General features: G+C 36.9%; 1 protein-coding gene across 1 annotated transcript in view; it reads right to left on the reverse strand.

Annotated features, from left to right (window-relative positions):
- LRBA (LPS-responsive vesicle trafficking, beach and anchor containing) overlaps positions 1-27,677 on the reverse strand; it is a 123,738-nt gene that overhangs the window by 69,581 nt on the left and 26,480 nt on the right. Inside the window, 15 exon segments of the mRNA XM_009869541.1 lie at positions 538-635; positions 2,403-2,465; positions 3,995-4,074; positions 5,453-5,621; positions 6,645-6,797; positions 6,913-7,021; positions 8,244-8,377; positions 8,753-8,950; positions 9,770-9,916; positions 10,223-10,342; positions 11,525-11,651; positions 11,756-11,877; positions 14,302-14,397; positions 16,506-16,606; positions 16,735-16,966. Coding sequence (XP_009867843.1) covers positions 538-635; positions 2,403-2,465; positions 3,995-4,074; positions 5,453-5,621; positions 6,645-6,797; positions 6,913-7,021; positions 8,244-8,377; positions 8,753-8,950; positions 9,770-9,916; positions 10,223-10,342; positions 11,525-11,651; positions 11,756-11,877; positions 14,302-14,397; positions 16,506-16,606; positions 16,735-16,966 — 1,949 coding nt within the window.

Raw genomic sequence — 27,677 nt, forward strand, 5'->3', positions numbered from 1 at the left:
TCTCTCACAATAGTGTTAAACAATATTTTCCTGCTTGTTAGAAAAAAGAAATTGTGAACAACTCATACTTCCAAGTGTTGCATTTAAACAGATAAAAGGTTTCTTCTGCAAAAGTCTCATAATGCTTTACATGTTATAAAGAAAGGAAAGAAAGCTAACAAGAATCGGAAGAAATCTGAACCAATTTTGTCAGCCCACTTTCATGTCTAAAACATAGGTAAGGATGGGAAGCTGAAGACTAAGGACTAGTAGACAAAGACTTAACCAATGTATAGACTCACTCAAATTGATCATCATCTGTTTAAGTGTGACTGACAGCTTGGAAACTTTAAAAAAAAATCCAAAAACCAACTCACTGATAATGAATCCAACATCACCTCTTCTCAAAAGAAGGGCACAAAAATCTCACAAGATGAGTCATCTAAGTTTGCAACACATACACTGATAAGGACCTTTCAGATTTCATGAGAAACCTAGCAAGCAACAGTATGGCCAAAATACTATTTCCTTTTGCCCACTTATAAAATTCAAACTTACTGTAATCCATTCCTCTGATCAAAAGCAGGGATCATAGAATTGGGATGCTCTGACATCAGAGCAACAAGCAACTGCAAGACATCCATTAGATTGTCATCCTGTTGAATAAAAGTTATAAAATCGAATTTAAAATGCATGTACACTAGAACATTGTTCTGGTTGAGAGAACCACTACAAAACATTTCAAAAGTATCTGAAAAGCAATATTAAACTAAGGACCAAAACAATTAGGCCAGGATCAAAAGAGGTATAGATCTGGAAGGCAGGCACAGGAGAAAAATGTTACCAAAAAAAATACTTCTTTTTCGAGAATGTTAAGTGATACATCTGTGTCTGGGATGTAAGCTTTTGACAGGGAATTGTTGGACTATGCTATTTCTTTCCACAAATGTGCTCATCTGTTTCTATGCTTATCCCCCTCTATTTCTAGCTCCTGTTGCAGTAAAGAAAACTGCTGCACATTTTATCAGGCACAGGTTGGTCCTTAATGAAAAACCTCTACCAACAAATGTACGCTCCAGGAAAAAAAGAATACCACCACCTGTCACAGACCAGCAGTAATTCAAGCTGCTCAGTAAAAGTTTTCCATACTGTTAGTCTAAAGTACTCTAAACTACAATTTATTAATTTGTTCCAAGTTAATTATAACTAAAAATGACCTACAAAGTAGAAAAATGCATCTGTCTTCCCACTCCTTGTGGTATTTACAATGGAAGTTTATTTTTTAAAAAAACAAACACCTCAAACAAACCCACAAACTCAAACACTTTTGAACAAATATTCTGATTCTTTCTCTATTAAAACAAAATCTTTTACACCGCCTGAACCACTGTGTCCACCTGATCTCACTAGCTTACATTACAGACACTGAGACTGATGAACAAGCCTCATGAGAAGGCTGAATTTTACTTTTTTGCTAATGGTTTTCAGAATTTACAACTAGATACCTAATTCTCTAGGATTCAGCATTTATGGTCTTTTAGACCACACAAACTGCTAAGATAGGTACAATATCACCTCCTCATCTGAAGGTTCTATAAAGCTTCTGCTATTTTGTTTGCCTCTTACATGTTACCAAGAATCTTATTCTTCACATCTCCATGTAAAGCAGAATGACTAAATTGCTTGACCAGGGTACTACCAAGTAGTAGTAACCAGCATAGAAAATAAAAAGAAAACACAGGTGTTAACAAAAAAAAGAAAAAAGAATCCATACTGCCTGAAGTTCAATTAATTCCGTATTTTACCCATTTCAAGCACCCTTACAGAGACGAGATCAGTTAGATTTATGTCCCCATTTCCCTTGTCTTTGATGTTGCATCTGGCATGAAGTGCCTTTTCCTGGTGCTAAAATATGAAGATGCAGATGTATCAGTGGTAACCAACATTTTCTCCCAATTAAGTTTATATGCTTCTCCTAGATGCCATTAACATACATCTTTATTTTTTAATGCGTGTTTTCAATATTATTGCTTTATTTAAGAAGCAAAATAAAAAGGAAAGGAAAAAACCAAAACAAAAATATTACTTAGGCAGCACAAAACAAGGTTTTGCCATTTTTTTTAAGTCCGTCTCACCATCTGTTTTTCTGTTTGGTAAATCGGTTTGTGGAACAACATAAGAAAGCATTTTGACTTACTGGCTTAATGAACTTCAATCTAACATTGAACATAGTGCTTAAATCACTGCAAGAACATTGGCAATTCAGCACACTACACTGAAGAGTGGGACGATGTTTGCTACTTTCTCTACAGAGCCATCTTGTGGCATGAAGAACGTAATATTTGAAAATATTCAAATATTTGGTGGTCACAAACAGAAGTAGTATACCGCTCCTCCCACATACCCCCCAAATTAAAAATTACCTCATGTATAGTGAGCAGGTAATTGAGGATAGCCTGCAACTCATCTTCTTTTATTCCATAGTCCTTTAAAAACAATCAGGTTTTAACTATCATCTTTCAAGTACAAAAGTACTGTTCCCAAAAGAGCATTATTAATACAAACAATGGTTATATACAGAGCAAGTCCCAAAAGACAGATTTCTTTTCACTTGGTACGGTAATAGCTTCACAGATGGAAAGTAGCTTTTTCCCTGCCCAAAAAATACCCACTGAAGGTTATCAAAGTGCTTTAAGATGATTCTAATACAGGCATAAATATAAGCGGGAAATAATATAGCACGTGAAATTGCTGGAATAACATGTCTTAATTGATACGGACAATTCAAACTGAGAGCTTCCTATTAATAGAAGAATCAAATTAAGGTGGCAAAGAGGATTCAAGAGTAGACCTGGATGTTTAAACATAAGCCTGTTAGCTACGCCTATAGCTGAGTTTGCTTCTTATTTTCCAGCTTCAGCTGCTATCAGCTTTGCAGAAATTTAGATCATTTATGGCATCTGTGTCAGCGATATGTCCTGAGATCTTTTTGGTGAAAATAAACCAAAACCCAACAGTTTCTAAGAACAGGATGAGGGTAGGAAAAAGCAGGCTTCTTCATTTCTAGGGCACTTATTTTTTAAAGTAAGTCTCTCATTTCCCAAAAATATTTTGTACTGCTGCGTACAGACGGAAGGTTTGCCGAAGAATCAGCCTTTTATGATGGACATGCTTTTTATTGTCCCTGTGAAACTCCATCCAGAACTGTCCAAGTTATAAATCTCTGAGATAAATTTAAAAAAAAAATAAAATAAAAATACTTCCATAAAATGTTGGCTTAATTTTAAGAGCTTGGTAGCTAAATTGTGCCTGATTCTTAAAAGTGGGTGTTCTGCAACTGAAGTAAAAGTACAAGAGTAACGAGCAGAACTTTTCTGGTAGTTACTCCTCTGTTCTGCTGGGGCTAAGGGTAGCAGCAGGAGAGCACACTCGTCCCTTAGCAACACAGGGGAAGAGGGAGCTACATTCAAACACAGAAAAGTCAGTCTACAGAAGCGAGAGAAGAAGAGACAGATCAGAGCTTACAACAGGAAAGGGTGAAGAAGAGTCTATAAGCAGTAGAACTGCTGAATTTCAATATTCCTCTAATGTCTAACAAACACTGGGGAAACTTATTGATAGAATCTGTCTTATTCTCCCCCGTCCCACTGGCCCACAGCATATTATGTCAAATATCGCTCTTTAGTCCTTAAGCACATCTGATGCAAGTGACAGAAAAAAAAAAAAAAAGGAAAGGAAAGAAAAGAATGAAAAAAAAAAAAGTAGCAAATACCTCTTTCCGCAGTGGTAAACATTTCCAAGGTAATGATTTAACAGCCCCAGTTTTGATAAAAGCAGCTTAAAAGGGAGAAAAATGCACCTATGCACAGCCACAACAAAAATATGCATGTGGTATTTTTAATTGCTTATTTGTTTGCAAAATTCAGCATGCTTAGGAAAAAATGCTATATTAATAAAGTATTTCTTTATGAAAAAAGAACCTTAGATATCCTACCACAATTTTAAGTTATCCTACCTTCATCACTAGCTGTTTAATAAACATCAACAAGAATGCTCGCAGAGATAAAATCTCTTTCTGAGTAGGCCGTGGCCCATCTACGAAAGAAGAAAAGCAGATACGTGAAATGCAAATTAACAAATGTTATCAGCATAGCATTTCCACATAAAGAAAACTAAATGGCATCTTCAGGGTGCACAATTCTGAATAGTTATCTTTCTTCCACTTCAGACTAAAAAACAGTAATGTGTTTAATCACTGTTATTACCAAAATGCCCAATCAGTGAGTTTGTACCAAGGTTTTCATTAAACAGTTTTTCAAAGCCCTCTAAAATTCTTCTCACAATTTTACCACTTCCTTGCAGTGTCTACGAACCAACTTCATGCAAGGAAAAAGACTGATAGGAGAACTTTTTGTCAGAATTTCCAAATTTTAAACAATTGCAGTTTACAATTGTTTTTAAAAGTTCCTCTGCTAAAGCTCAAAAGCAGGAACTGCATCCATTACCATACATTGGCTACATACACAATAAAACCCAGTCTTACAATGCTATGTATAAAGATCACCTGGAAAGCCACAACTTAATTTGTTAACTCAAATTCAAAAGGACTTGCTTCAGTCATTCCTGTGTAAAGCAGAGTTCTACTGAAACATTTTAATTACTCAAACATTGAGTAGTTCCCAGGAGAGGCAAGGTTAAGAAAACAGGTGCCACCTAATGTCAAAGCCAAGTAAAAGCTTTCATACAGAAAGCAAAATGAACTGTTGCAAATACATTTCTACGGATAGTTTTTAACATTTGCTGATAGGTTCACAGTTCTTATCTTAACCATCAGGAAAAAGCAAAAACAATAGCAAGTGCAAGTGATCATAGGAATCTTTTTATAGAGTGTAGGCCCACAGGCATATCTGGTTTAAGAACAGTTCTTTTCCATATTACAGAATTGTTATGGTTGGAAAAGACCTTTAAGATCAAGTCCAACTGTTACCTAACTCTCCTAGGCCCACTTCTAACCCATGGCTTTTATAAACATCCAAGGACTGCAATTCAACCACTTCCCTGGGCAGCCTGTTCCAGCCTTCCATAATCCCTCCAGTCGATAAGTTTTTCCTAATGTTTAGCCTAAACCTCCACTGTCCAGTGCTTGATCAAGCTCCATAAAGGGATCATATTCCCATGCACAGCTCTACACTTTCAAAACCGACCATTTCTCTGACTGGTTCTATCTAGTATTAATTCATGTAGGCCTTTGATGATAGAGGATATGACTTCTGAAAAAGTATCCAAGAATGTGAAAACAAAAGCTTTCAGGAAGAGCTCACGGACAAAGTACACTGCTCGAACTGTGACAGTGAACCCATGCAATTAAAATAAAATAGTTTCTGGAAAATTTACAGTTCTATTCTATTCTCTAAATGGTATGCAATATTTTTAAAAACCAACATTAGCTTGTGAGAGTATAAATGATACATACCTACACCCTTGGGAGTTATACCACTGCGATCCTGTGGATTCACTACCCAGTAATAATACTTTAAGGTATGCATGACCAAAAGAACCGTCCCAACCCGACGGATTGCACCGTATATGTTAACAGTGCCAATGAATTCAGTAGACAGGTAAGTGTACAGGATCAGTTGAACCTACAACACCCAATCAGGAGATCAAAAAATCATTACAGCAAAATTGCAGCACATGAGAAAATGCCGTTCTTAAATTACATCCATTAAAATGTCCTAAAGAAATAGATCTTCTCTGCATAGCTCACAAAGCTCTTCAGACCCTTGCAAAACTGACGAAAAATTCAACTGTATTTCTACAACTGTTACATGGAGTGCTGTGTCATTTTTTAAGTTGGTCCACACTACACTCACGGGAGCATGAAAACATGGTATTCACACACTCACAGATAGCTGAGATTGCAAGGCAGCTCTGGAGATCATGTAGTCTAACCTCTCTATTCTGAACACCAGGTCACATGTAAGTATTACAGAAACTTAGATATTTATTATAGGCTTAAATATTAATTATTGCTTCTTTACTTACACATCTGCTTTCCTTTTTCCTTCTGAGAAATAATGACTTAAATAACATTTCATAATTTAGCTGTAGCAAACAAAAAGGTTTTATGATGATTTCAACAGTAGCATTGTTAGTGTTGTTTCAGTTTTTGAAATGCAAAACAAACCCTTAAAGAAGGGATAAAAACAATTTGCTAAGAATGTTTTGAGTAAAACCAACTGGAAAGTTTCTATTCAAGCTGTTTGTACTCAGAGAACATAGATTCACTGAAACAAAAATAATCTGCCTAAAATATGTCGATTTAAATAAAGACTTCAAATCTGACATCCAGGACAACTTCTCTTAAAAATCATTGCGTTTTTGTCAACTAACCCATCCAAATTTCCTTCTCAATCTACAAGACTGATTGGGTCAGGGACTCCAGAAGTCACTCCCAACTCTGCTCTGTAGGTTTCCAAACTCCCTGAAAACACTAGAGTCTCCAAAACTTGACAACTACCTGCAGAAAAGCAGAGCTTGAAAGCTGTTCCTGTATGAGTTCTGCTGGAGAGCCTGAATTTGTAATTCTTGGAGTTCAGTCTATCTTGACACTCTCAAATCAATACATCATAAGATATCTTATTCTTAAGAATAAGCAGTTTTACCTGTGCTGGGATATGAATCCATATTGCAGGATTAAGGAGCACATGATCACACAGCTGCTTCAGCAAGGGCACCCCACTGTGCAAGTTGCTCAGGTATTTTGAAAAGGCAAGGCAAAGCTCTAGCACAGCTCGGGTAACGTGGGCTTTGGAAGACTGTAAAAGAAGAACTGCTTGAGGAAGAGCCCTGCAACAGTCCAGGGAAAGTGTTTTCCTTAAATATATACATAAATCAACATTAATGTAAGATATCAAGAAAGATTTGCTTTACCTTTTCTAGGCTATATCCTATCACAAGGAAGCCCTTACAGGAAAGCATCTGTTCTTGCATAGCAATGGAGTTCTTCAACAACTCCATGATGAAAGCCAATAAAGTAGAACTGAAAAATATAATGTTATAGCAAAGAAAGATGTTTTGAAGGGTTAAGATGAGACAGAAGGTATTTCCAAATTAACGCTTCCATCACACAGCCCACAGATATATTTAAGGTGCTCAGATCAGAACTATTAAAACAGAAATCAAGGGTAAATTTTGAAAGTTTTAACTTCTTGTTTTTAATTAACACATTTCTAACTTGAAATTCTGGATTATGAGATAATCATGCAAAACCAAAATTCTTCTGAAAATATGTTCTTGCAGAAAGGCAACAGTTAGGCATGTACTTCTCTCTGTTTGATATTTGACTTAAACTTCTGCGCTTCCTACTGCTTTCAGATGAGCAAATATTGGAAACATTTTTCTAGACACAGCTTTACTATTGGCTCAAGCTAGTTCCCCTCTGTGCTGCCGCCAGAAGGGATGTACATTCTCCTCTCCTTATATGTCAGAGCACTAGTACTTAAGAACCTTAGCCAGCTGAAAACCTCTCTATTGCTGAGCCAGTTTGCAATTGAGAAGCATCCCCAGCTCTTCACACAGATGTCCAAGTCTAAGCCACCTCAAGAGAGGCCCAGGAACATAAAAATGGGCTGAAGGAACATCATGACCATCTCTTCTCTGCAACAATATGGATGTAGATCACCTTTAAACAGTCATGAAACTACAAATGTAAAGAAACAAAGCAAAACCACACAAAGATCTAAAAAGCAATCCCTCTGCTATTTATATTACTCTTTAATCTAGGAGATCTACCAGTTTCTGTGCCTGGATGTTCAGAAGTTGGACTGAGCTGAAATGGAGGTGAAACCAAAGGAAAAGCCTGGCAGTAATATCAAATAATAGTATCTTCCAAAAAGTCTGAAGGTAAAAAAAATAAAAATAAAAAAAATCCCAAGAAATAAGCTCATGCAACTGAAAAAAGTCATCCTTTCTGGAGTTTCTCTTGAAGCCCTCCCCAGTGGATTTTCACCACAACAGGAAAAAGCTCAAGAGAAACATCTGCAATTCCGTTACACAAAAAAAACACGAAGTAGAAATGGGTAAAATTTTGATTTTATGCGAATTTGCACAGAAAATTTAGTACAAATAAACATTTCACTTCAACAACCTTTTTGTTCTTAGACATAATTCATTGTTGTACAAGATGATTTAAACCATTAATGCCACTTAACAGAGCAAGAGGTAATTCCCTTTACAAAGAATACAACACAGTAAGTACTCACCAAACAGTTGTGTCAATGTGGTCTGATGAATATTGCCTATAGTCCAACTGTGCAAAGAGAGGAAAAAGTACCTGCACCCCTCCAATGGAGTGCAGGGCACTTTGGATAGAATGTGTTAAGACTGCTTTCACATCCTGGCAAAGAAAAATTAAAAAAGATTGAAAACTCCTTCAGAAACTGTTAAAACATTGGTTAGAAATAGTTTGAAATTTCAAACTATGGAGATAGGTAATATCTATAGGGGAGTGAACATATCAGAAATGAGGAAAAAGGAATTCTTTTTAAAAGCTAAAATGTTTTTTGTAATTCTGACATTTTTCAGGTTGTAACTTTGATAAAATAACTTTTTTCTTTTGCTTGTGTATCCACATTAATTCAAGAAACAGGGAATGTAGCAGTGAGGAAAACTCAAAAAACTCAACCCATCAGTAGTTCCGTATGTTGTCCAAATTTAGGTTTTCAAACAGAAATCATTTATATCCTTTAAATTTCTGAAAACTTCGAAGTACCTGCAGCATGAGGGCATGTGGTGAATGAACAAAAATGGAAGGGTTATCCTTAGGAGATGACTCTAGACACAGCTGTGCATCTGTAGCCCTTGGATTGTACATAAAAGCAATAGCACTGGATAGTTTGCCATCATATAGCAACAATTTGTGATGTTCGGCGAGGAAGAGATCACTTTCTGCTTTGAATTTGAAGGTTCCCTAGATTGGGGAAAAGAAAAAAGTCAGATTACACACATTGATAATACATCTCAGAACACAACTACTGCCAAAACAGTGACTAAAACATTGCTTCTTCGATCTAGCAATATTTCAGAAAGAAAGAGTCTTATAGGAACTCAGACTCAAAGCCAATTTTACAGAGTTAGAACTGCAGAAGAGTTTTTTGACCCCTGAAGAGCGACATTGCCAAAATGGTGTGTAATATGAAAGAAATACATTAGTCTGGAAACAGAATGACAGTCAGCAATGTTCAGTCAGAAGGAACTAATAATTGAGGAGCAGACAGAAGAGGAACCATCTTTTTAAATGTATGTTTGTACAGCTGCTAGGGAGTAACAGTCTTCAATAAGTGCCCCTCAGGCTATGACAAAACAAATAATAAATCACTGCAACACAACTAATCCTCAGCCCTAACTTCACGCATTAAAAAAACAACTGACTAGGCACAATCAACTATAAAGCTACATTTCTAAAACAAATACATCACACTTCATCTAAAGTTTTCAACCTCAGTGAAAAAAGGAACCTAGTCAAGAGATAATAGTCAAGTTCTCCCTCCCACTAACATGGAAATTTTGAGAAGGAAACAGAACAAAAATTTATTTTTATAAGAAAATAAACAATTGAATTAATGCTTACTTGTAGTCTGTGAGGCAATACATAGGTTTATAGAAGAAACATGAAAGAGTTGAATAAAAAGATCACACAGTAAGAACATTTTTAGAATTACCCAAGAGGTGTCACAGCATTCTTAAAAGAGTCTTCACTTTGGAAACTTGCCAGTTAATTCTAAGATACCTTATATCCCAGACCAAGCTGATAAATGGCAAAGATCTGAGCAGCGTTGAGAGCCTCACTAAACAGGTAAACAGACGTCATCTGTCCACAAAACACACGATTGGCATCTGCTGTTTCTGAAGAACCCAGGAAACATTTGTCAAATGTCTGAAAATTAAACAGAAGCCAGCAACAGGGTTTAGACACAAGCAAATTATGCAAAGTACACACATATTATCAGGGAGTATTATTTTTACATAAACAAGCATCTGAGAGTCTTGGCAGAAACAAGTTTTAAGTTCTGAGATGTCTAAAAGCAGAATCTACTCCTCCACCAAAAAGGTATTATTTGTATGTAAACATTTTTTTTTAAATGCATAAAATGAGTGAGGTTTATTAATAAAATGGTAAAGGATATCTATTTAATCCACCAGGATGACCAACTAGATCTAGTAGTATACAGGGATTACTTACATCACTGGTGTTGACAAACCACGTTATTTCTCCATAAGATGCCAGTTCCCCATTCACGTAACATCGAAGTTCACTGTTCTTCCAGCGGTTATAGATGTGCACTATAGTAACCATATACCACTAAATGATAAGAAGAAGAAAAAACTGACACAATTCTATAAATACCTAAAGTACCTTAAGCATTGAAGTGGGGCATAGTAGAACAAATTCAACTATTTTTGTGAGTTAAATCAAGACTGAAAGACTAGGTCATTGGTGAGTTTTCTTACAGAGCTACGGCGAAAGATAATTATGCTATTTTTTCCACAAAAAGTAGACAGAGAAGGTTAGAAGATATTTATGGCATAGAACTCAAAAAATCTTCATGACAATGCTGAAACCACTGTGTAAATAAGTTTTAAGTTTGGTTACTCTTAGCATGATAAACTACTGCAAATGTCATTCCAAAGAGCAAGGATGGCTCCAGACTAAAGACTTTCAAAGGCTGGGCATGTCAAATTATCACAAACAAAATCCATATTTACAGCAAGGGATTACTGATAAGAAATTCCTGAGGAGGCCTGTTCTTCCACAAAATGTTTACACCAGTTGCTCCAGAAACATTAGCAGAATATCTAATTGAAAAAGGAAACATTTTCAACATAGCATGCTACCACTTAATAGGCAAGCAGGCCTTGAACATCAACAATATAACCAATTTATATCTTACATTTTAAAAGATACACAAAACATGAAATACAAGGACACTATCTTCTGGACAACCTGAATGAATATAAAGTATAACAAACTTTCACGAATGAGTCTGTTCTCTCACTTGTAAGAATCAAATTTGTATTAATGGCCCTAATTTAACTGGGAAAACGAAACATGGGTTAATAATCATGCTTTCTTAAAATGCCACTGCATTTGTCCACATTGAGTAAGTAATGACATAAAGGGGAGACTCAGCAGAACCATTTCTGTAAACGGAGAATATCTGGAGGTGAGAGAAAACAGCATAAACAGAGAAGGAAAAAGTCACAAGCCTTGTAACTTTCAAGCTGTGCATACGTCCTTATTCGGAAAACTCGTGAGTCTCACAAATTCATCCAACTTTTGGTAAACCACATTTTCTAGCTCTTTCTTATACATTTCATAAGTAAATTAAAAAGAAGCAAGAACTCAAAACACAGATTTGTTTTGCTCGTTCCAGTGTAACTGTTCTTATACAGAAAAACAAGCCTAATAACTAAAACACTCCCTCCTAGGCTACATTTTTAAACTCATGAAACCTGTTTGAAAGATTTTATTATTTTTACTCACCTTTTGTGGCTTGAAATCAAATTTTACACAGTGCTGGAAACCTTTTCCCTTTGATTTTATGGATGTTACAATCAAGCAGCTTCCAACAAAGTGAGCAGAATAACCAAGTCCTTTGTTTGTCCGAAAACTAACAAAAGAGAACAAAATCAGCACGTACACAGATGGAAGCAGAAATCATTGAAAAATTAATAGAAACTGAACACCAGAAATAGAGGTTTACGTTATACTCACCAATATAAGTAAGGCTTATCCTTATCAACATTGATATTATTTACAGGATCCATTCTTAGCCAAGTGTGGAAAGTAAACCCATTCTGGTACGGCCACTTGGCTATAGGAGGTAAGGCAATAGCCTAAGGAAAGAAAACAGTTACTACTGGAGAAAGAACATCACAATAGCAAGAGAATACAGCTTCAGATACACACTACAAATGTGTGCAGTTTCTCCATACAAAAAAAAATATAGCCTAAGTTCTGTGTTTTTGTACTCCATTGTTGAAAATATGTGATTAAACTACATATTTAAAAAGTGGTCTTTGTATCTCAGAGATTACTAATAGTAACCTGCACATCAAATATTAAACGCTTCAGCGAAAGCCTTGCAGCATAAAAATTCCTCAAAATGCAAATATAAGTCAAGTGGGTTTTGTAGTAACCTGATAGAATAACCAGATTTGGAAGCTTCTTTTCCCATAGTGTTGGTATTCAGGAAAACAACTGATTATGAAAAGAAGCCAGCCACAAAAACAGTATCATATACATTTCACTTTACAGATTCTATTCTCTCACAAAACTCACACATGTATGTAGCCTTCCAGTTAAAGTTTAACTTCCTTAAACAAAAGGTAGCACTAATCCTCACCAGCCAAAAATCTTCGCATCAAATGCTAAGTAAGCTCAAAAGCTCTTAAGTTATAAACTGTGTGTCAGTGCTATTTGTTTCAATCAGTTGAGGTTTATCGTGTGGGGTTTTTTGTTTGGTTGTTGCTTTTTTTTTTTAAACATTACTGTCAACTTTCCGCTGCTTTGCTGCAGAGATTTGCAATACACATTTCAACTAAGGCTGCCATAGCCTCTGATCAAAGATGCTGTGCAGATGATCAATACCAATGAACAAAAAACATCAAAGAACTCGAGTGTCGCCAGACTCCTTATTATGCTCCCGTGCTCCACTCAGCTATCCCTGTCCCAACAAAATGCTATAAATCCTTCTCTATACCAGCCAACTAATCAGTCTGCATGTCTCCAAGTCCAACTTTTGGGTATACGTAGCATTATAGTTTGGTTTAACTATTAATTGATCTTGGAGTAATTATATGAAACAATTCTAAAGATTTCTTAATTTAAAAATATGTAAGAGTATTCACATCAAGGTTGGTGATGCATTCCAGTATCACATATGACTCAAGTATTCCCAACACAATAATTAGAAGTACAAAACCAGTATGTAAAGAGCCAAAAGGATCAAAAACATGTGATAAACATGTAACTGCAGAAGCTTTTTTCTAGTAGTCTGCATTTTCCAGTCTCAAGTTTTCAGTCAAAAAAAAAATTCATTACATCACCAAGTTTGTAAAATTTCATCTCAAGCCACCGAGGCAGGAAGGTAATGAGTTTATGTGAACAAAACTGGGAAGAGTCATCTGATAAATCTTAATCAAACCTTACTTTGAATTAAGCACAAAGTTTTGAACATACTATTTCATCCTAAGATTTTAGGAGCAGAACTGTCGATGCATTGAATTCATACAGAAGATTCTGCACCGTGTTTTCCAACCTACTTATTTACAAATTCTTTTTCCAGTGAACACCACAGAACTTAAAAATTAGACAGCCACCTGTCTTAACACTCAATATTATTCAACCTATACATGTCTGGGACCCACACTTTCTCAGAGAATCCTTGTAAGCAATGTGTGTTACTCACATCATCTGATTACTAAAAGAACTAACGAATGATGCAAGTATTGCTGCTTCTAATCCAACACTTTCTGTGGTTTAACTAGCAAAGGTTTCTAGATGTGAGGCTGTACTGGGTTTGGTGGCAAGGGTCTGGTAGTGGGGGAGAGCTTACAGGAGTGGCTTCTGTAAGAAGATGCCAGAAGCTTCCCTCCTGTCCAACAGAGCCGATGCCAGCTGGCTCCAAGACGGACCCAAGAAGGGAAGGGGTGGGCAGAAGGTGTTCTAAGATTTGGGTTTATTTCTCATTAGCCTACTCGGATCTGATTGGTAATAAATTAATTTCCCCAAGTTAAGTCTTTTTTGGTGAGTGCCCTCCTTGTCCTTACCTCACCTGGTGAGTCTTTCATTATATTTTCTCTCCCCTGTCCAGGTGAGGAGGATAAAGCAGCTTTGGTGGGGACCTGGCATCCAGTCAGGTCAACCCACCACAAAGCCACTCTCACGTGTACTGGATACTAACACAAGCACCATTCCCACAGAAACATGGGAGTGAAAAGAAGGTAGATTCTCCTTGCAACAAGATTTAACTGAGCCAGTCCGGGGGGAGGAAAAAAAAAAAAAAAGTAACACCTGAAAAAGCAGCATTTATGTCCATTCTTTACATAACAGCTTTTGTTCTACTATAGCAATAATGCATATTTATTAAAACATGTTTTATTTAGGCATAACTATGTGTCAGGAAGAGAAAAAACTTTGGTTGAAACTATGTATACAACAAGAACAGATAAGAAAAAAGAACACCACAAATTAAAATAACCAATGGCCATAACTGAACAATAAATAAACAAACAAAGTGTCTTAAAATATCTACATACTGCAGCACTTTTTCCTGGAAAGTTGAAGAAGGCATCAGGTCCATACTTCTGAGGCATGTGTTTTAACACAGATAATAACTTCCCAGCATGTGGTGGCTGACAAAGAGAATTATTACACTTGTAAATAAATAGAACACACCTATAAAAAAAAAAAAGACTATACACACAAAAAATTAATTTTGACACATTTTAAAGCTTTGCACATGGTTGAGCAACACTCTGCTAAGACACTCAGCAGTTTTAATAAGTAACGTTTACAAAGAGTCATAGATACCTTCACACAATACACAATAGGTGCACTGAAACACAATTAATTGGATAACTAAATTAAGGACTTAAAGGTCAGAAGCACTTGCATCCAGTATAAACTAAACTGATCCTGAATGTTGCTTCCTCCCTCTACCTGTTCACTCCCATCAGTGCTACTGTTTGTGAGGATCTGCAGAGATGCAGCTGAACAAATGCAAACCGATTTTCAGTTACAGCAGTTTTGGATCATGGCTGCATGAAACCTGGGCCAGCACAAGGGAGATGGCGAATGCCTAGCAAAAGGAAGAAAGAGGATGGGCAGATGGGACTATCTTCATCGGGACTACAGTCATATACTAGATCTGTGTGTCTTTGTTTACATACACCCCTTCCTGAAAGTCCATGGAGGAAGATTCAAGTCTCAAGGGTAGGTTTAGGAACACCTAAACAGAGTGCCTGATCAGCGTGAATGCTTAACGCTTCCCCACCACCACCTTAATTCTGCACTGATTTTGTTGTAACATTCAGCAACTATAAACTACAAATGAAGTACATAAGTGTACGACAGAAGTACAGCAAATACTGGTGATAGCGACAGAACAATCTTCTCTTACACCTTCATAACTTGCCAGTAGAACTATTTTTGAACTAGAATTTTACACTTCTGCTCTTTCACCCATTCTCCTCTTGTAAGGATTGCACAGTTGTTACAAGTATTTCAAATGTACCAAAATTACAGGGAGATAAATGGTGGTTCAGGAATCTGAATTAAAGTTGAGGAGGAAATACTGAAAACTGCTTAGATGTCTTCAGCACTATGGAATGGAACCAGTTGATTTGTGTTGCAGCCAAACAGTTTGTATCTTTACAGAACTGCTGATTTTAAGATTTATGGAGCTGTGGAACTCCTTAGCAATGCAACTGTGGCATTTTTCTCTTCCTTTCCTCTATATTTAGTCTTTAATAAAGAAAGGAAATTAAATGCAAATAGCAGAGAGACAGGAAATGAAAAAAGTTAATGTTACAGAGACAATTTTAATTTATCTGTGGTTAACTATACTCTGCACGTTCAATTATTAACTTTAAACCCTCTATTAAGTTTAGAGTATTTTTATTTGTGCAAAATATCTGAAGTTATTTATTTTAAAGGGTCTTTTAAATTTTCCTATATTGTTTATGCATCCTGGCTTTTAAATTGAGTTCTTTGTTTTAATTATTTGAAGTCAACAGAGACACTGTGCTACTTTTTGTCTACAGTAGGCAGAGTATTTAGAGATAACAGGAACAGAATCAAAAAATCAAAGCGGGTAAAACAACTGTTAAAACAGATCTCAATTCCCGCAAAACAATTTTGTGTTAAAGAAGATTATTTGGTGGTCTCTACAACACATCCATTTTTAATTTCTGGATGGAGATTCTCTTCTCCCCTTCTAGTCCACACAGGAAGAGGAAAAAACACATGACAGATTTTTCAGCTGGAGCTTCTTTCCTTCATTTCAATTTCTGACACAAATTCTTACTTCCCTAACTTCAGGTAAAGAACAACAATGTGAAAATAGGAACATACTGAAGTGCCTATGCAGACATGTTTTATTCATTTCTCTCTAATGTATTAAAAAATAAAATTAATCTTTCTCTTCAATTTCACATTACTGGTACTACAAAAATAAAAATGTGCATCAAGACACTTGTTTAGAGTCCCCATATTAATCCCATGTGTTCAAGAAGACCAATCTAGTGCATAGATCAAGGAAGAAATTTAATCTCATCACTATTTTAATACCTTACAAGTAAAAGGATTAATTGATATAATATCAGAAGGTATCCTGCATTTCTTGGTACATTTAAAATTTTTTTATTACAATGGTTATCAAACAGCCTTGCAATTTGTCAACATTAGGAAAAATATATAAGCAACACTACAAAAATGGTTCCAGTTTTGTGGTTTTTATTACCCATCTCCCTTTTTCTCCTTGAAGTTTGCTGAAGAATAACTTTAGCTCTCGAACGGTCAAGTTATAGCTAGCCAACACACCCAGCATATCCACCAAGAGATCTGAAAAGAACAGCAAGATAACTGCTTAATAAAATGCAAAGTCAGGTTTCTATCACTTAATAAATGTTTCCATGAGATTTTTATGTAAAAGGAATATAGTTTGAGTCATACACTGGATAAAACTGTACCTGCAATCATGTTGTCAGCTTTATCAATCCTCTTGAGCACTTGTTCAACAAGTCCCACCTCTGTGCATGCTTGCAGATTGCGTATACTTTTCTTGAGGATTGCTGTAAACATGCTCCACACCTCAGCCTGGCAGGTGACATCACACTTGTCCAGCAAGTCCACCATGCAGGTGATGCCCTCTCCTTCTTGGATAATAAAGTTAATTTCCAAGTCAAACTGGCCCCCAACAAGCTTTCAGAGAGAAAATAATAAATAAATAAAAAAAACCAACTTGAGACAACTGTATCAAAGTACCATTTTATGTTTAAAGTTATTAATTCTGCAAGACAAAAGCTATCAAAGACATAAGCTAAAAAAAAAAATGTGAGGCCAGTACCCCTATACTAAGCCCTATTCTTCCTTTAAGTTCTGTTGAGTAATTTCAAAGTTGCTTCTAAGGTGCCACCTACTATCAGACAATTGCTGCAGAACACTTGCGTAATTTAAGATACAGATGTCCCTAGCTGCCCTCACACAGCTGAAAAGTGAAGAGAACAAATGAATGGCCAAAAACAGGCAAGAGAACCAAGTCAGCTAAAATACCTTAAATGGCCTGGAGTGGCCCTAAAAGCTCTCCCTAGGAGGAGTTTAACACTCCTCAAACAAGAGGGCAATTCTAGCCAAGAAGGAGCCAATGCACATCAGAAACGTTACCACTTACAAACCCTTGAGTCATTCCTGAGATGCTGAGTAAAGCTGGTTAAGCATTAACTGCCAGCTTCACTAGCAGCCACAGGTACTAAAAGAAAGCAAAATCTTCCTGTATCTGCATGAATGCCAAACAGCAGCATTGCTTTTAGCCTGACTATGCTTTGGGTAAGGCACTTAAATCCTGTAATATTTCAGGTCTCTTAGAACCAGGCTGTGTTTGAACGTACCTCAAGTAACTAACCACACGCACACATGCCAAGGAGGTGGAGGCAGGAAGGAAATACCCTACTTCATTCTCACTTGTGTGCTCAGTAAAATAAAAATTCCAGATGAAAGAGGTATTGCACTCTACCTCGATTCTCCCTGCTCCACTTTTTAAACGTCTCTTAGACTTTCGAATTGCATTAAACTTAATGCTTGCCAACACACCCATTATGCATCAACACACAAACAGGAATTCAAGATAGCATCGACTGGAATTATCACAATGGACACATGATCAAAAGAATTTCAGCTCATTCTCACTTCTGCAAGTTTGTCTAATAAAAGATATTATTCCTGTCCTACGTGGTGTTCCTTTCACAGGCTTTGACCATTAAGAGCTTCCAAAGTCTCACTTGCTGAAATCATACCATGTCAAAGCTGCTCCTAAAGGCATAGCCTAACTAGCTTCCACATCAGTCCCAGAAGCATCTTGCAGCTAGTCAGGATCTGAAGAAAAACTTACACAACAAAATAGAAGCTCTTCATTAACTACTGAAATTACCATACATTTTCCTCAAGTATCTCAATCTTGTCACTTTGAAGAAGCAATTTGTGGTCTTCTGAGCATAAATCAGTAATGCCAAACACCAGAAGAAGCAGAGAAAGTTACTATTTTTATGACAGAATAGACAATGTCTCATGGCAATGATTTCTAAACAGTAATTTACACTTTTCCATTTTCTCCCCTCTTGGTCATGAAACATAATTATGCAATTTACTATCAGATGCTTCCGTAATATCTAAGGAAACCACGGGAATTGAATGAGGGGACTTGAATTATATTCCCAGCTTCTCTATATCAAGTCCCGCTGTCAACTCAAACAAATCTATCAAGTCATTACCATTCTCCAAGCCTCAGTTTTCCCCTTCCATAAGATAGAGCAGAGGCCTACCTGAAGAAAGCTCTGAAAGGTAGAAATCAAGGGAAAATGCTGAACAGAATGGATTAGCAAAGGATTATCACAAAAGAAACACAAAGAAAAGGTACACACTCCTTAAAAAAAAAAAAAAATCCTGAACAAAACATTTGAAAACGAAAAATACGTAACCAATGTTGCACTTCATTTTATGGTAAATTTACTATCCTATACAAAACTGAGGCATTTCTCAAGAAGCCACTCCCTTTCTCACAATCAAGGTAAGCAACAAAGAACGTACTGCATTCTGCATACAGACAGAACTGCTGAAAGTTAAGTTCTAGCCACAAAACACCTGCTAATTCTTAACAAGAAATTCAACTCTTTGTGTGTTCGCTTTTAACTATCAGCCAACCATCCATTATCGCACCAAAACCAGATACAGCAACTAGAGGTGACCTTACCTTCACCCTATAGCCTACCCCACCAATCTTTCATTTTTGGCTAGATACACTATTATCAGTAACCACCCATCCAGGAAGCTGTCAAATTAGGTTTCCAATCTAATCTGCAAACATAAGCATTTCAGCAAGTACAATCCAGAAATAATATGCGTTGGTAGAAATAATTAGCATTTAAACATTTCCTTTACGGCAAGCGAGGACAAAAAGCCTGACAGAGGAAGCAATACACCAACGGCACAGCGCAGTTGATGTACTATATGTATGCATACCCATTAGATACACATAAGCCCCCAAACACACACCCCCCACAGTATTTCACATTAACCCTTTCTAATGGTGATTTGAAACTGATCAACCTTCAAAACACAAATTTGTTTCCAATGACAGGGATCATAATCCGGGTCCATGCATTGGCTAGTTATTATCTGAGCTGCAGTAATGGCTGTGCACAGCAAAATGTAATCTTCCCAAATGTCACGGTAAGTTATGAATATCTGAGCAGCTTAATGCACCTTACTAGCCATGAAGTGTGAGAATGTAATCTTATTACCTTTTTTATGGTTGTGTTTTTTTGAATAATGTAGCCTTTGAACTGATGTATAGTCTTTCCTTGCACTTTAGCATGATTTGGTCTCCTATGTCACATCGTACATTTTTCAAAATTCTCCAATTCAACGTATTTTAAGTCCTATGCTGAGCTGCATAAACAATCTTTATAGCAACCTACAGGGTGGCATAACATTTTCAGTCTTTGGCGTGTAAGGAGAAGCTTACAGGAATGGTTTTAATGTGCAGTATTCAAAAGTATTCAAATACGTCCTCACAAATTTTACATTTTGCCAGTTATGTTTACCTTTGAAAAGTATACAAACTAAACAAATAGCTCAAGCCTTCTTTGTAAAATGCTTCTACATTTAGCAGAGAACAGGGAGAGTACAGTAATTTTTAACTACACACTCAGTATGATTTTTTTTTCTCCTTAGAGATTCAAACTAACATGAAGTCAACATAATAGTACTAACTTAAAGTATAAAATAGCACTATATCACTTCCAAATAGAAACAAAAAGCCAATTTAAACAAAACCCAAAAACCTCTCCTTGCAATGAACCTTCCACCTAACACAAAATGGGAGAAGTAATCCAAGATACTGAAGAAATAGTGCATTCTTTGGGTGAGCAAGTACCAGACTACAACATAGATAGCTCAGAATAAACACAGTCAAGCTCCACTTTCCTGAAAGATCATGATCTAGATTACAAATTGAATTTAAAGTCATTTCTCGCAGCGGCAGATATAGAATATCCCAAAACTTTGTAAGAAAGTCTGAAGAGAAGTATTTCAGTTAACTGTAAAAGAAATAAAGTCCATGACTACAATCAGCATCTCTCCTGGAAAAGTCAAACTCACTATACGTGGGAGAACCGTAGGGCTGGATGTCCACAGTTTTACCTCAAACCTTCAAAGATCACTTCACTTTTGCAGAGTTTCCTCATCCTTCCAGTTACTAGATAACTTACATGCCAAAACAAGCACCCTTGCTTTGCTCCTTAAAGTCAGGATGAAAGAATTATTAACCAAGCAAACCGTGACCTCCCTTTTCCTCAAGATGTTCATTTTGTAATCTCAGAATTGTTTCTTTCAGTATGTCCAAAATGACAAGTATGGGCAATGCCTGTCCAATGGAAAATGCCTGTCCCATGAGGAAAAAAAATGCAGTCAAATGGGCCAGCTCTATGTCAGTGGAAATTTTAGAAGCTGCAAATCTCCGTGTACAAAGGTGACAACTGCCCAAAAATCTTCTCATTCTAAGATTAAGACACTTATACAAGATCAAGAATTTGCTGAAACTAAACGAGTTGCCATTTCAACAAGGTTTGATACAGTCTATATTTCACAAAACAGCTATGATGTTATCCAAAATGGTCCTATTCTTACTGCAATTTTACACCATGTCAGTCTAACCAAGGCTAAAAATAAATAAAAAAATCCCATGTTTTTCATCCCTCGATGATGTAATCTGAATACAGCTCCTGGAGAATAGAAACACAAAGATGACGAATACATTTTAGCTTCTGAGTAACAGTAAGAGTAAATATAAGCAAAGAATATTATATTCATCTTCCACCAAAATAGTAACTCACATCCTTGACTCCATCCCCTTTTGTATATTCAAAAATTCGAATTTACTGATCGTCAGAAATACATGCCAAAGATGCAGGAAGTACAAGAACTTGTCTTTAGGGCAAGGATCTCACAGGGTCCTAAGTGAACCCAAGCCAGTCAAATCTCCTGGGAGTACACAGTCAAAGTCAACACCGTGGTACATATCCTGGCTGGGATAAAAAGACAATTCTAATTTGGAAATGTCTCCACAGAGCAGAAAAGGAAAAAGGCAGAGGAAAAGAATAACACATACAGCTTAATTTGCTGCAACCCACTCTCTGCCCTTCACCGCCCACGCAGTTTTTTTATCACTTACACAACACCTGGAGGTGAGAACATGTTAAAATATGAATCCTAAGAGGATGTCTGGTAGGAGAGCCTGTTGATAACTGGGATAAGCATGTCAAATAGCGATAACAGCATGAATGTCAAGTCCAGTGAAACCATGACAAAGAGCGCTCAGGGCCAGAGAGGTTACAGGGAGTCAAGAAAGGGACAGAAAAAGCCTGCATGTCAACTTGTTTTTCCCCTCAATATATTGCCACTACCTCAACCATAATGCAACCAGAAAAACTTGGCAAAGCACAAAGACATGGGAAGATCCACTCATGAAAGGTGAGGTCATAACCCTCCAGCAAGGCACAGATGATTTAATGCCATTCACTACCTTAGCAGTAGCTCGAAGCTGAAAGTCAGACCATGAGTAATGCAAGTGGCTGGTGACTCTTTCACAGAAGGAAAGACTCTACTGGATCCAGCCTCTTTCATAAGTATCCTCTCTAACTCTGTTCCAACTTTTGACTTGCTGTCTTCCATGTTCAAAAAAAAATGAACAACAAACCGAAAAAACCCCTCACAAATCAGCAACGAGACAAAGAGAAAACCACAAACTTTTCCTGCTGGTATCCCAAGCTGAAGTCACCAGTTCTCTCCCCTCCAAAAAAGTACCCAGCAGTTGCACTGCAAAAAACAATATTAATAGTACTTATCTCCCTTACTTTCTACAGGAAAAAAAGATGGTAAGAAAAAAAAGCAGCTGCTTTATCACCTGTTGCAAAGTTCCTAACAAAGCCTACACCTTCATCTACCTGTCACATAAGAAAGGCCACAGCCATAAGAAAAGTCACAGCCATATCCATAGCAGCACCGCACCTACTTCAAGGCTTTCATATGATTCTGTTCAATGCTGATGTTATCAATAAGCAAAGCTGCATCATTCAGGAAAAATCATTCCCATTGCTTCCTTTCATAGTGGCGTAACATGAACATTCTGTATTAACTTAAAACTTCAACTCTGCCTTTCGTTTGGAAAACTGCCTAAAAGCAAATTTAACAAGCACCTACAAGGTGTTAAGAGTCTAGTGCTGCCACCTAATGTTGTATTTGAAATGGTTAGCCCAGCATTACACATTTTTATTACAGTGTCTCAGCACGGTATCATTCCCTTCCTCCCCAAGACAGCTTTATATCAGCAGCTTACATTGCATGCTCTGTCACAACGAAGAGAGCTATACTGCCAGGAAACAAGAGTGGGTAAGATTTCAAATCACCAGAAAGTTTACATTCAACTTCGCAATTGCTAACTGCAAAAGGTGCATAATTTACCTAGCTTACACAGCAAAGAGTAGCAAATATCTCCTATTCAGTTAATCTGAGACATTAACAGTCATTAAAACTTTTCTTTAAAAAGGCCCTGACTCTATCAGCCAAAATAACAAATGTAAAAAACCAAAATTATTGTCCAGGTAGGTACAATCTCTCTGAGACATTCTTATGGCGGTAACATTTACATATGGGTTTCTCCTTCCCAACAGAGGAGGGAAGAAAAAAACCAAACAAACAAACAGTCACACCTTTTTAAAAGACTAGGCTGTAATCAATGATGCTATATTCACCCTAGCTGCGAATCTAGTATTTCCACTCCGCTTGCAAGCATTTTTATATCAAATGAGTTCACTAACAGAATTAATTCAGTTTGTAGCGTGCAGTTGAAGCATCAGTGCAAACAAAGGACTACCAAGGTGATTTTCTGCAAATCAATTTCATGACAAAATTTCAACCCACTCCAAATACTGGCTGAAGGTGTTTTTCCAAGCTTGGCTTATATTATAGATCTCACTAGATATTATCATAGATATAGATTATATATATAAATCCAGAAGAAATTCAGATCTGTCCAGTATCTATATTAATAGCATTAAATTCTACTTTTGTTTGAATTAACTTTCCAGTGTACTGTTTAAGATACAGAAGATATGACTCCAAGAGATGGTTTAATAACGTGCAAATTTGTAGTTGTATACCGGAAATGAAATATCCTAAATCTTTACATCACATCAGATTCATATGTGCATTGAAAGCAAATAAATCATTTAAACCATGATACAGAGAACCTTTTTAAATTTGCATTTATCTACAGTAAATACTGTCATGTTCTTTAATAGTTTGCTAGTGCAATCTTAGCAAACTAATGATTTATGGTTTTGACATTTTAAAAATCAGAAATCTGTCATTTTATGACATCCAATAGAACGTCAACTCGACTTACATTACTCTGAATTTAAACTCAAATACATGAAACACACATAGGAAAGCACTGTACTGTACTGTCCATTTCACTATCCCAGCACTTCCCTCTCCAGCTACACTTCCAAAAGTTATCTAACATTTTTCCTGGAGTTTAGAAGAACATTAAAAATAGATTTTTCTCAAGAGCCAGACACACAGAACCTCACAGAGCATGTAACTTTTTGTCAAGTCTGGAAACATCACAAACCCAATCTGCTATATGCCGAGAGAAACAGATTAACCACAGCTCAATCACGAAGCTGCACAGGTCTGGGTCCTGTCCTGACTTAATCCTCCCCCTCAATGCAGAAGCCCAAAAAATTACATTTCCAATAAGATATGCATCAACAACAAGTCCAGAGTGGGGAACAAACCACAAAGACTGAATGACTTGACAGAGAATGCTCTGCTTGCATCCAACTCCACCGGTCAGGACAGACACATTTCCTGCTGCCAATTCATTCTGCCCATAGGACAAATCAGAAAAAACCCCCAAATCTCAACTATACAACACTAACATCACACCTGAGCAAATATAACTGTTACATATACTTAAAAATAAGCACCCACACAGAAGTTAGACAAGTAGGTTAAAATGAGCAAAGCAGACTGACTCCCATTGCCAGAGAACACCGTCTTCTCTTGCAACAAGTAGTGAAATTAAAAAAGAAAAAAAAATCAAGTCTAATAATACATTTGGATACACCTAAAAAACCTGCTTAGCTAAAATAATTTAATCAGGCTTTCTTGTCATTACATTACTTTTTCTAGCATGCTTAGTATTCAGCATTTGAAAAACTAACAGTTAGCTTTTTTTTTTAATTTCTTAAATGTAAAAGATTACTAAAGGTACCTGTTTTCCTTCAGTTAAACTGGCGTGCAAAGACAGTAATAATAATTCAACAGAACAGCATTTTAAGATGCTTCCTTTGAACATTTAGTTTTACTAATGACTTGATTATTGATTTTATTTCAATTTGACATGGTGATCACAGGTATAGTAAACCCCTTATTTCAATTATAAAAAAGTACAAATAATGTCACAATTATTCTTATATATACCACATATCATAGAATGGTTAAGGTTGGAAGGGACCTTGAAGATTATCTAGTTTCAGCTACCCTGCTGTGGGCACAGACACCTCTCTCCCAGGTTGCTCAAAGCCCCATCCACTGTGGCCTTGAACACTTCCAGGCAGGGGGGATCCACAACCTCTTTGGACAACCTGTTCCAGTGCCTCACCACTTTCATGGTGAAGAATTTCTTCCTTATATCTAATCTAAATCTATCCTCCTGCAGCTTCAGGCCATTAATATATACAGGAATACTTCTAAAGATATAAATACCCACAACAGGTTACATATGGAACGTATAATAATATATTATATTTGACCTAAACTAGGAAAACAAAAAAAGAAGAAAAAAAGAAAAAAAAAGTAAAGTAGATAATTCTCAAAAAGCTTCGCACTGCAGATAATGTGCACCTCAGGGGGTGGACAAGACAATCCTCTCAGGTGTGGCAAGAAAATATTTCTCATATTATCACTAAGTAAAATTTAAAAATAGTTTTTATTTTAACTTTATCTCATCCTTTTTTATTTCTGTTTCTGTATGGTTTCTAAAGTCCATAATATACTAATGCAGCAGTACATGCATATAATTTATAAATAAATAGTTACACGTTTATCGGGTGTGTGCAGTCAAAAACGTTTGAAAGCCACTTCTCTAGATGCTAGCGAGCAGACAATATATCCCAATATCTTTCGACAGAAACAAGACATTTGTGTAGTATTTTACAGTGGATTGGAGATCAGGGTAAAGAAAGCCACCACTTGTCACAGAATCTGAAGTTTGCATCCTGCAACCCTTCACATAACTTTACAACTTTCAACTTAAGATAGCCACATCACAATATTTGCAAAGTACAATATTATAAACCTGTGTAATAGTAACTCTTAAAATAAGGTTACGTGCTTATTCTAGGAAACATGTTTGAAAGTATTTTGCCAGCTCATAGAGTCTAGTGGATAACAGCTACAAGCAAGTGAGAAAGGAGTAAAGGGAAACACAGAAGATAAACAAAACATAACACATTCCAAACATGGAACGGTATAGGGTAGAATAGAAAAACCTTACGAGAGGAATAAAATGAAGCTCAAAAAGTCAAGAAAGAATACAAGGTGAAGTGAGTTTACTTAAAAAGCTCTGCCAGGTTTGATCAGATTCAGTAACCATAACGTTAAGTATTTCGTCTCCTACCGACAGTCGCAGCCCTCACACAGCACATGCTAGAGAAGCAAACGTGCGCCAACGCCTCAGCTGCCATCGCATTTCATAGCTCAGCAGATTAACTGCAGAGAATTCCTCACAAATTCCAACAGAAACCAAGAACCAGCACATCTGTTTCTGTCATTTCTGACACTGCCTCGACCCAGAACAGCTGGGAAACACCGCATCTGCCTTCTTACAATTGGCAGAGATTGCTGCAACAGCTAAATCAGAGATGGCTAAGTCTGGTTGTAAGAAATACTAAATGACATGCTACAGGGAACACAACACTCAGCTTTCCCTGCTGCCAGTTTTTTTAATTTTCTCTAGCTATGAACAACACAGCTACACACAAACGATCCTGACCAGAGCAGAAGGTTGTCTTGAATAAATAACAGCCCTTCATTTATTCTTACCAAGAAATTGCTTCTTTTCTTTGCCTTCAGATTCCGCACCCCGCCCCACTCCGAGTACATCACTACATTGTTTAGAGTTTAAAAACATACATTACTGGAAGTAATTAAGTGTATCGAAATAATTCCTTAAAGAAGGAAAGCACAGGTCTCGAGTAGTATATTAGAAAGATTAAGAGATTCATCTTCTTACCAACCAGCAAATCAGCAATACTTGACTGAACTCAAAAACCCACTATGAGCACTGGTGCTCAATTCCTCTTTTCAATCTCAGCCGTGTCCACAGACAAGTAGCCCAGCCAGGACGTCCATACTGCTGGCGGGGGCAAAAGCAAAGGCAGTGATCAAACCCACTATAGCCACAACTATGTTCAGGCAACCTCCACCCACCAGGGCTTTTCTAACAGCAAGACTCGCTGAAGCGATGTTTTCTACCAACTACGCCAGAAGAAAAAGGTGCCTTCATAAGAACAGATACATCAGTAAAGCCTCCACTGCTAGCTCGATTTTTTTCTTTTATTTCTTTCAGTCCTCACAAAGCAATATTGAAAGTCAGCAGGGAAACGTGACTCTGCCACTTAAATGTTTGTTACAGGTGGCTTACATTTCTGTGTTTGCAAGTAAATAAATAAATAAATAAATAAATTTAATACCTCCCTGGCCCTATTTGGCCCCAACACTTGTTTTCTGCTTAATCGTTGGTTGGGTTGGGTTTTTTTCCCCCCTGCTAGTACAAAAGCTACTACTAATACTCCAAGGCTCTATCCCACTTCAATTTTTCTCTGTCCCTTTTCTCAGCATATAGGCAATGACAGGATAGAAACTGTCTCCAAGGAATAATTACAACACTGATGGAAGGAGAGAAACAAACAAAACCACAAAGAAACAAACAAGACAAAGACGACTACTGGGGCATGTTATCACTATAGCCTACAAATACACCCTCCTGTTTATAATGTCCCCATCCTTCTGGTAATTGTTTCTCCTAATAAATTCCGGTTGCCCTCTTGATCTCCCTGTATGACAATTCTTTCCCCCCTTAGCTTTTTTCCATAGAAAACAACATAATTCTCACTTAGCTATACGACATCTGCCTATATACACGTAGCTAAGCAGCTCTACCCATCCAGTTCACACCACAGTTTCCCAATTTCTCCAGGAGAGCCATCTCCTACACGGGCCAGTGTGCGAGCTACTTCTGCCACGTGCCCTGTACACAGAGGGGCGTTATGTTATGATCGAGCTCATTTTA

This window comes from Apaloderma vittatum, unplaced genomic scaffold (assembly GCF_000703405.1).
Source record: "Apaloderma vittatum isolate BGI_N311 unplaced genomic scaffold, ASM70340v1 scaffold8590, whole genome shotgun sequence".
Taxonomy (NCBI): Eukaryota; Metazoa; Chordata; class Aves; order Trogoniformes; family Trogonidae; genus Apaloderma; species Apaloderma vittatum.